The 12,099-nt window shown below is 41.7% G+C and overlaps 1 protein-coding gene across 3 annotated transcripts in view; it reads right to left on the minus strand.

The window, feature by feature from the left end:
* The window catches only part of MED27 (mediator complex subunit 27), a 229,865-nt gene that overhangs the window by 69,153 nt on the left and 148,613 nt on the right, over window positions 1–12,099 (minus strand). For all 3 annotated transcript variants that reach the window (XM_056540499.1, XM_056540498.1, XM_056540500.1), the window contains one exon: window positions 5,756–5,849. In XM_056540499.1, the coding sequence (XP_056396474.1) occupies window positions 5,756–5,849 (94 nt within the window). The remainder of the gene's footprint in view (window positions 1–5,755; window positions 5,850–12,099) is intronic.

A 12,099-nucleotide genomic window follows, 5' to 3' on the forward strand; every position in this document is an offset into this window, starting at 1 on the left:
TCTTCATCACTGCATATGTTTTGGACTACATCTCCCATGATGCTTTGGTAGCATTTTGGCTGTAAGAGCATCATGGGAGATGTAGTCCAAAACATCTGCAGTGCCGAAGGTTACCAATGCCAGCAATAGACCAATGAGCTCCAATCTGTGGCTCTTTAGCTGTTCCAGAACTACATCTCCCATCATTCAATGAGACGCTCTATACCTATCAGAGTAGTGTCCCTTACTTGTGGCTTCCCAGCTGTTGCAAAACTACAACTCCCATAATGCCCTAAGAGACTTTTATACACATTAGAGCAGTGTTCCCCACCTGTGGCTCTCCAGCTGTTGCCAAATTACAACTCCCATTATTCCCTAGAGACCCCTATACACATTAGAGCAGTGTTTCCCAACCAGGGTGCCTCCAGCTGTTACAAAACAACAACTCCCAGCATGCCCGGACAGGCCCCCAGCAGGCGCAGCGTCCGCTCCGTATAGGTCTGGACATTAAGGTGACTCTCCGACAATCAGCGGGCGCCCCACTTGGAGATGTAGATTCGCCGCTTCTCAATTTGTTTATAAATTGCTCCGGATTACAATCTATCAAGGTAATAGATTGGGGAGACGCTCCTCGCGGTGTCAGATGAAGAATGGCAGCCGCTCCGCCATCCGTCACGCCGGGAGAGGCGCTCAGGTATACGGGGACGACAGGAAGACGACACAGACGGGAAGGAAAAATTAAAGGGACACGATGATTGACAAGCGCAATGAGAGTCTATAGACATGTGGATAGCAGGGGGACGAAGTGTCTGTGCGGGGGTGGGGGAGGGAAACAGATATACAGGAAATAATACCGTCATAATACAATATTAAATATAGCACTGTACCGTGCCTTACATACTGCCATATAGTGCACACACAATACTGCCATAATACAGCCTATATAGTAACATTGTGCTGTGCCTAACTGCCATACAGGGCACACATAATACTGCCATAATACAGCCTAAATAGTAACATTGTGCTGTGCCTAACATACTGCCATACAGGGCACACAATACTGCCATAATACAGCCTAAATAGTATCATTGTGCTGTGCCTAACATACTGCCATACAGGGCACACATAATACTGCCATAATACAGCCTAAATAGTATCATTGTGCTGTGCCTAACATACTGCCATACAGGGCACACATAATACTGCCATAATACAGCCTAAATAGTATCATTGTGCTGTGCCTAACATACTGCCATACAGGGCACACATAATACTGCCATAGCACAGTCTACATTAGTACCACTGTGCTGTGCCTAACATACTGCCATACAGAGCACACATAATACTGCCATAATACAGCCTAAATAGTATAATTGTGCTGTGTCTAACATACTGCCATACAGGGCACACATAATACTGCCATAGCACAGTCTACATTAGTACCATTGTGCTGTGCCTAACATACTGCCATACAGGGCACACATAATACTGCCATAATACAGCCTAAATAGTATCATTGTGCTGTGCCTAACATACTGCCATACAGGGCACACATAATACTGCCATAGCACAGTCTACATTAGTACCACTGTGCTGTGCCTAACATACTGCCATACAGAGCACACATAATACTGCCATAATACAGCCTAAATAGTATAATTGTGCTGTGTCTAACATACTGCCATACAGAGCACACATAATACTGCCATAGCACAGTCTACATTAGTACCATTGTGCTGTGCCTAACATACTGCCATACAGGGCACACATAATACTGCCATAATACAGCCTAAATAGTATAATTGTGCTGTGCCTAACATACTGCCATACAGGGCACACATAATACTGCCATAGCACAGTCTACATTAGTACCACTGTGCTGTGCCTAACATACTGCCATACAGAGCACACATAATACTGCCATAGCACAGTCTACATTAGTACCACTGTGCTGTGCCTAAAACACTGCCATACAGTGCACACATTATACTTGCTAAATAATACCACTGTGCTGTGCCTAACATACAGCGCTCTATAGTGCACACATAATACTGCCATAATAAAGCCTAAATAACTAAATAAAACCAATGTGCTGTGCTTAACACACTGCTATACAGTAGCAACATAATACTGCCATAGTACAGCCTACATAATACCATTGTGCTTTGCCAAACACCCTGTACTGCCAATACACAACAGCATTATACACTGCCTGCATAATACTGCCATATAATGCATATATAGTATCATATGTAAAACTCAAATAGTGCTTATATGATACTGCCAAACAGTGGCACAATATGGCCATAAAATGTACAATAGCAGTACCATACAGTGCCCAATAAACAGTATCATAGAGTGCCAGCATAGCAGTGCTATACAGCAGCACATATAATACTGCCATACAGTGCTGACATAATACTGCCATACAGTGCTGACATAATACTGCCATACAGTGCTGACATAATACTGCCATACAGTGCTGACCTAATACTGCCATACAGTGCTGACCTAATACTGCCACATAGTGCTGACTTAATACTGCCATACAGTGCTGACATAATACTGCCATACAGTGATGACATAACACTGCCATACAGTGCAGACATAACACTGCCATACAGTGCAGACATAACACTGCCATACAGTGCAGACATAACACTGCCATACAGTGCTGACATAACACTGCCATACAGTGCTGACATAATACTGCCATACAGTGCTGACATAATACTGCCATACAGTGCAGACATAACACTGCCATACAGTGCTGACATAACACTGCCATACAGTGCAGACATAACACTGCCATACAGTGCTGACATAACACTGCCATACAGTGCTGACATAACACTGCCATACAGTGCTGACATAACACTGCCATACAGTGCAGACATAACACTGCCATACAGTGCAGACATAACACTGCCATAGAGTGCTGACATAATACTGCCATACAGTGCTTACATAATACTGCCATACAGTGCTGACATAACACTGCCATACAGTGCTTACATAACACTGCCATACAGTGCTGACATAACACTGCCATACAGTGCTGACATAACACTGCCATACAGTGCTGATATAATATTGCCACATAAATGACATAATGCTGACATAATACTGCCATACAGTGCTGACATAATACTGCCACACAGTGCTGAAATAATACTGCCATACAGTGCTGACATAATACTGCCATACAGTGCTGACATAATACTGCCATACAGTGCTGACATAATACTGCCACACAGTGCTGAAATAATACTGCCATACAGTGCTGAAATAATACTGCCATACAGTGCTGACATAATACTGCCATACAGTGCTGACATAATACTGCCATACAGTGCTGACATAATACTGCCATACAGTGCTGACATAACACTGCCATACAGTGCTGACATAACACTGCCATACAGTGCAGACATAATACTGCCATACAGTGCTGACATAATACTGCCATACAGTGCTGACATAACACTGTTGCACATAGAGAAAAAATGCCTCTATAATACCGCCAGGTACAGTAAAGTGTATACAGTAAGTGATGACATAAATCAGCAGCCAGGTAAGTCTATAATAATTCATCACCTCACCATTACCAACCATAGTGTGAACGCAGCTCTAGAGGTGACCGGAGTAAGAGATAAAGCTCAGTTTACCACGAGACTCATCACAGATGTAATTGTGCGGCGGCCCTTTAAATACCGCGTAGCGTGTCAGCGGTGAGATCAGCCGCGTGTCGCCCCGATGAGCAGGGCTCACCATCTTTTTGGGGTGTTTGATGCTAATTGGAGGTGACGGTGAATAGATTACGTGTCTCTTTGCTGCCGATGACGGCGTCTTAATCACAGCCGGCCTATTGTCTGCGCGCCCCGTTCAGCCGCCCCGTACACTCGCAGCAGGTGTCTGCGGTACTTTTTAATTAAAATCCCAGAAACACAGAGATTTCTTTTATTATATTCCTCCCCGGGGGCCGAACTCCATCTGATTCCCGAAACGTCTTCATCCTGCGTTGCGGTCATTGCGGTGCCGGATGTCACCAGCTGCAAGCGACTGCGCAACCCAAACCGCCAAAACTCCTACTACAATTACAAACCATTTACAAGAGCTCTGCTTGCTGTCACTGAATGGAAAAAGTCCTGATTATCTAGCCTAGACCAATGGGCTCCAAACTGTGGCCCTCTAGATGTTGTCCGGGCATGCTGGGAGTTGTGGTTTTGCAAGAGATTGAAGGCTGCCGTTTGGAGACCACTGCCCTATACCTCAGTGTATCCTAGCCAGTGTGCCTCCAGCTGTTGCAAAACTATAACACCGAGCATGCCCGGACAGCCAACGGCTGTCCGGGCATGCTGGGAGTTGTAGTTTTGCAAAAGCTGGAGGGCCACAGTTTGGAATACAGATGATGCTAAACTACAACTCCCAGCATGCCCGGAAAGATGTAGACATTGCAAATTTGTCTGTTCTTGCGATTGGTCAGATCCCGTCCAATCAAAACCTTTGGCATGTCTCTACAATATGACAAAATTAATTTTATTTTTTCAAGTGGCAGTGTCCAAGGGGTACTCCGGTGGAAAACTTTTTTTTACTGGTGCCAGAAAGTTAAACAGACAGTTCCTAAAATGGACAGAGATGTCAGCAGAGAGCACTGTGCTCCAAAAAGGAAAGAATTTCCTCTGTAGTATTCAGCAGCTAATAAGTACTGGAAGGATTAAGATTTTTTAATAGAAGTAATTTACAAATCTGCTTAACTTTCTGGCACCAGTTGATATATAAAAAACAAAAAAAGTTTTCCACTGGAGAACCCCTTTAAGCCAAGTGATTTCCTGGTTGTCAGACTGGTGGCCACATGACCCAGCTGCAGTCACGAATTGTATGGTGGACATATGACAAAGGCAATGAAGGTGTGACCCAATACCAGCTAATAATTGGATGATTGCAGAGGTCACATTTCCATGTTTATATACAGTGTATATATATATATATATATATATATATATATATATATATATATATATATGTATATACATACGCACACACAACTGTACATATGTATATAGTTATGTAAATATCTATCACTGTGTTTCCTGACCAGTGTAACTTCAGCAGTTGCAAAACTACAACTCCCAACATGCCCGGATAGCCAACAGCTGTCTGGGCATGTTGGGAGTTGTAGTTTTGCAACCGCTGGAGGCACCCTGGTTGGAAACCACTGTTATATTTAAGATTAAGGGAAAGCATATAAGTGAATGTGTCCTTGCTGGTGACAGTAGTAAAGGGTTAATGCGTGCAGGTGTCCCTACCGTAACGTGTTGTGACATTGTCCGCGGGTCACCGAGCACGTGTCACGCCTAAGTAAGCGCCCGCCGGGTGTCCTGGAGTGATACCGCTGGATAAGGATGCGATGAGCGCCACTTCTGCTCCGCAGGGAGACACGAGAGCCGCTCTATGAGCTAATGGCCGAGGCGAGGGCTCTCTACTAAATCACTGAGGAACGGCCCACATCCATTACTGCGACCCCCCCCACTGCTACGGGCGCGGAGTGCCACAACTATCCCCCCGCTACATGGCATGCCTACAGGAGGGACAGCAAACACAGGGTTAAATGGAACCACAAAGTAACAATAGTCCTTGAGTTGTCTTCAGGCTGATAAAAACCATAATTCTATCTGTGTTTGGGAAAGCTGGGTGACAAGAAATATGGTTGCTATACTGGCTCCCCAAACAGGAGGTGGAGTTATATATAGAATATATAGAAGATTAAACTTACCAGCAACATGGCGGACGTCCCGTTAGGTCTTGATAAGTGGATGGTCATCTCCGGGAACATGCGGTCAATACGGGTGATGACATCATCAATGTATCTGGGAAGAAAAGAGTCAAATGGTTATTTATGGGAATAGTAACCGGATAATATCATCACATATGATGTAATATATAGAGATTATATCAGTACTGGAGCGTTATAAGAGGAGCGGCTGATATCACATATGATGTAATATATAGAGGTTATATCAGTACTGGAGCGTTATAAGAGGAGCGGCTGATATCAGTCACATATGATGTAATATATAGAGATTATATCAGTACTGGAGCGTTATAAGAGGAGCGGCTGATATCACATATGATGTAATATATAGAGATTATATCAGTACTGGAGCGTTATAAGAGGAGCGGCTGATATCATCACATATGATGTAATATATAGAGATTATATCAGTACTGGAGCGTTATAAGAGGAGCGGCTGATATCACATATGATGTAATATATAGAGGTTATATCAGTACTGGAGCGTTATAAGAGGAGCGGCTGATATCAGTCACATATGATGTAATATATAGAGATTATATCAGTACTGGAGCGTTATAAGAGGAGCGGCTGATATCACATATGATGTAATATATAGAGATTATATCAGTACTGGAGCGTTATAAGAGGAGCGGCTGATATCACATATGATGTAATATATAGAGATTATATCAGTACTGGAGCGTTATAAGAGGAGCGGCTGATATCATCACATATGATGTAATATATAGAGGTTATATCAGTACTGGAGCGTTATAAGAGGAGCGGCTGATATCATCACATATGATGTAATATATAGAGGTTATATCAGTACTGGAGTGTTATAAGAGGAGCGGCTGATATCACATATGATGTAATATATAGAGGTTATATCAGTACTGGAGCGTTATAAGAGGAGCGGCTGATATCATCACATATGATGTAATATATAGAGGTTATATCAGTACTGGAGCGTTATAAGAGGAGCGGCTGATATCATCACATATGATGTAATATATAGAGATTATATCAGTACTGGAGCGTTATAAGAGGAGCGGCTGATATCATCACATATGATGTAATATATAGAGGTTATATCAGTACTGGAGCGTTATAAGAGGAGCGGCTGATATCATCACATATGATGTAATATATAGAGGTTATATCAGTACTGGAGCGTTATAAGAGGAGCAGCTGATATCATCACATATGATGTAATATATAGAGATAATATCAGTACTGGAGCGTTATAAGAGGAGCGGCTGATATCATCACATATGATGTAATATATAGAGATTATATCAGTACTGGAGCGTTATAAGAGGAGCGGCTGATATCACATATGATGTAATATATAGAGGTTATATCAGTATTGGAGCGTTATAAGAGGAGCGGCTGATATCATCACATATGATGTAATATATAGAGGTTATATCAGTACTGGAGTGTTATAAGAGGAGCGGCTGATATCATCACATATGATGTAATATATAGAGGTTATATCAGTACTGGAGCGTTATAAGAGGAGCGGCTGATATCATCACATATGATGTAATATATAGAGGTTATATCAGTACTGGAGCATTATAAGAGGAGCGGCTGATATCATCACATATGATGTAATATATAGAGATTATATCAGTACTGGAGCGTTATAAGAGGAGCGGCTGATATCACATATGATGTAATATATAGAGGTTATATCAGTACTGGAGCGTTATAAGAGGAGCGGATGATATCATTACATATGATGTAATATATAGAGGTTATATCAGTACTGGAGTGTTATAGGAGGAGCGGCTGATATCACATATGATGTAATATATAGAGATTATATCAGTACTGGAGCGTTATAAGAGGAGCGGCTGATATCACATATGATGTAATATATAGAGATTATATCAGTACTGGAGTGTTATATGAGGAGCGGCTGATATCACATATGATGTAATATATAGAGATTATATCAGTACTGGAGTGTTATATGAGGAGCGGCTGATATCACATATGATGTAATATATAGAGGTTATATCAGTACTGGAGCATTATAAGAGGAGCGGCTGATATCACATATGATGTAATATATAGAGGTTATATCAGTACTGGAGCGTTATAAGAGGAGCGGCTGATATAATCTCTATATATTACATCATATGTGATGATATCAGTACTGGAGTGTTATATGAGGAGCGGCTGATATCACATATGATGTAATATATAGAGGTTATATCAGTACTGGAGCATTATAAGAGGAGCGGCTGATATCACATATGATGTAATATATAGAGGTTATATCAGTACTGGAGCGTTATAAGAGGAGCGGCTGATATCACATATGATGTAATATATAGAGATTATATCAGTACTGGAGCGTTATAAGAGGAGCGGCTGATATCACATATGATGTAATATATAGAGATTATATCAGTACTGGAGCGTTATAAGAGGAGCGGCTGATATCAGTCACATATGATGTAATATATAGAGATTATATCAGTACTGGAGCGTTATAAGAGGAGCGGCTGATATCACATATGATGTAATATATAGAGGTTATATCAGTACTGGAGCGTTATAAGAGGAGCGGCTGATATCACATATGATGTAATATATAGAGGTTATATCAGTACTGGAGCATTATAAGAGGAGCGGCTGATATCACATATGATGTAATATATAGAGGTTATATCAGTACTGGAGCGTTATAAGAGGAGCGGCTGATATCACATATGATGTAATATATAGAGATTATATCAGTACTGGAGCGTTATAAGAGGAGCGGCTGATATCACATATGATGTAATATATAGAGATTATATCAGTACTGGAGCGTTATAAGAGGAGCGGCTGATATCAGTCACATATGATGTAATATATAGAGATTATATCAGTACTGGAGCGTTATAAGAGGAGCGGCTGATATCACATATGATGTAATATATAGAGATTATATCAGTACTGGAGCGTTATAAGAGGAGCGGCTGATATCAGTCACATATGATGTAATATATAGAGATTATATCAGTACTGGAGCGTTATAAGAGGAGCGGCTGATATCACATATGATGTAATATATAGAGGTTATATCAGTACTGGAGCGTTATAAGAGGAGCGGCTGATATAATCTCTATATATTACATCATATGTGATGATATCAGTACTGGAGTGTTATATGAGGAGCGGCTGATATCACATATGATGTAATATATAGAGGTTATATCAGTACTGGAGCGTTATAAGAGGAGCGGCTGATATAATCTCTATATATTACATCATATGTGATGATATCAGTACTGGAGTGTTATATGAGGAGCGGCTGATATCACATATGATGTAATATATAGAGGTTATATCAGTACTGGAGCATTATAAGAGGAGCGGCTGATATCACATATGATGTAATATATAGAGGTTATATCAGTACTGGAGCGTTATAAGAGGAGCGGCTGATATCACATATGATGTAATATATAGAGATTATATCAGTACTGGAGCGTTATAAGAGGAGCGGCTGATATCACATATGATGTAATATATAGAGATTATATCAGTACTGGAGCGTTATAAGAGGAGCGGCTGATATCAGTCACATATGATGTAATATATAGAGATTATATCAGTACTGGAGCATTATAAGAGGAGCGGCTGATATCACATATGATGTAATATATAGAGGTTATATCAGTACTGGAGCGTTATAAGAGGAGCGGCTGATATCACATATGATGTAATATATAGAGATTATATCAGTACTGGAGCGTTATAAGAGGAGCGGCTGATATCATCACATATGATGTAATATATAGAGATTATATCAGTACTGGAGCGTTATAAGAGGAGCGGCTGATATCATCACATATGATGTAATATATAGAGATTATATCAGTACTGGAGCGTTATAAGAGGAGCGGATGATATCATCACATATGATGTAATATATAGAGATTATATCAGTACTGGAGCGTTATAAGAGGAGCATCTGATATCAGTCACATATGATGTTATATATAGAGGTTATAAAAACAGCCCCAAAGCCTGATGTTCCCACCCCCATGCTTCACAGTAGGTATGGTGTTCTTTGGATGCAACTCAGCATTCTTTCACCTCCAAACACGACGAGTTGAGTTTTTACCAAAAAGTTCTACTTTGGTTTCATCTGACCATATGACATTCTCCCAATCCTCTTCTGGATCATCCAAATGCTCTCTAGCAAACTTCAGACGGGCCCGGACATGTACTGGCTTAAGCAGGGGGACACGTCTGGCGCTGCATGATTTGAGTCCCTGGCGGCGTAGTGTATTACTGATGGTAGCCTTGGTTACTTTGTTCCCAGCTCTCTGCAGGTCATTCACTAGGTCCCCCGTGTGGTTCTAGGATTTTTTGCTCACCGTTCTTGTGATCATTTTGACACCACGGGGTGAGATCTTGAGTGGAGCCCCAGATGGTGGGAGATTATCAGTGGTCTTGTATGTCTTCCATTTTCTAATAATTACTCCCACAGTTGATTTCTTCACACCAAGCTTCTTGCCTATTGCAGATTCAGTCTTCCAAGCCTGGTGCAGGTCTACAATTTTGTTTCTGGTGTCCTTTGACAGCTCTTTGGTCTTGGCAGTAGTGGAGTTTGGAGTGTGACTGTTTGAGGTTGTGGACAGGTGTCTTTAATACTGATAATAAGTTCACACAGGAGCCATTAATACAGGTAACGAGTGGAGGACAGAGGAGACTCTTACAGAAGAAGTTACAGGTCTGTGAGAGGCAGAAATCTTACTTGTTTGTAGGTGACCAAATACTTATTTTCCACCATAATTTGCAAATAAATTCTTTAAAAATCAGACAATGTGATTTTATGGATTTTTTCTCATTCTGTCTCTCATAGTTGAGGTTATAACCTATGATGATAATTACAGCCTCTCATCTTTATAAGGAGGAGAACTTGTACAATTGGTGGCTGACTAAATACTTTTTTGCCCCACTGTATGAGGCGCCATTTGTCTCCTTGTCCTGACAACATCTACAGTGTCAGCAGTCTGAGTGTGAACGGCAGCCGACAGATCCCCTTTAAGGCTACAGTGACGTGACCGTGGGATGTATATGGCGGCCGCTGGCCCGGGTGAGGGGCAGACATGAGAAGCCTTGTGCGCTGAACCTGTAACACATCATGGTGGCTCTCCCCACTTTTCGCTCCGGTGAGTGACAGCCGGCACATTACCACAGTCCTGACGCCATCGTCCATCCGTTCGCTATTTCTTTGCTCAGCAAAAAATAAAAAAAATACAAAAAATAAATAAAAATTAAGTCTTGTCGTTCTGCAGGAGAATAAAGGTCACCGCTAACTATATGCTAATAGAGACATCAGGTATTTTACTGCCGCCAAACCCCGATCAATAAACATCTCCAGCGCTGGACACTGGCCGGAGTCTGCAGAATGTAATGAACCGGCCGCGGGCCAGGATGAAGGCAAAATAGATTGGAAAGGGGGGGACGCAGCCCAGTGCACAGCTCAATCAGTGGGCCGCTGCCAGACACCCGCTCCCAGCTTAACCCATGGAAATAAAAACTTAGCGGGTGAAGAGGGCGCCAAAAATTTCTAGATGAAACATGGCCCCACATGGAGGAGACTGAACTGAGGGCACAAAAATCCTGACACCCAATCTGCCAAAGGTCAAAAAAAGCTCGGGCCCAGACAGATGCTTAAAATTCCATTTATTTAGATTCCATTAAAAGTACTGAAGAAGCTTAGGCAACACATAAAAGGATATATAAGAATTATAAAAAAAAAAAAAAAAAAAATTACGGGTTTCGAACAGAAGGTTCTTACTCATGGCGTAAGCAGATAGAAGCTTTACTCAACAAAGAAAACATGACACATGACCATCTAAGATGATTGACTTAAGGTGTTTAAAAATAGGAGGAGTCTTGACAAATGGGAGGAGCCTATGGGACAAATAGGAAGAGCCCCTGCCTGGCACTTTGTGTAAGTGCCACCACAAGAACTGCCCTCCCAGTCTACAAAGCTAATGCAGCGATCATCAACCTTTGGCACTGCTGGGGTTGCAAAACTACAACTCCCAGCATTCCCAGACAGCCGTTCCTAGGGGGGTCGAGGTTTACAGCATTGTGGCTAATTTGCTGATTCTTCTTGCTTCTCCCTTAGTGTTGCCCACCCTAATACTCTCAGGACCCTCTGAGATCCCTCCAATTCGCTCTCACATGGTGTAACCATTCACAGCTGGAGGCCCTCTCATGTACTTTTTAAACTTGATCCTCATATAAAGGCATTACTTCCTTTTTGGGGTCCCCACCCCCTTATTATAGGTCCTCAGTAA

Source organism: Hyla sarda, chromosome 9, assembly GCF_029499605.1.
Source record: "Hyla sarda isolate aHylSar1 chromosome 9, aHylSar1.hap1, whole genome shotgun sequence".
Classification (NCBI taxonomy): Eukaryota; Metazoa; Chordata; class Amphibia; order Anura; family Hylidae; genus Hyla; species Hyla sarda.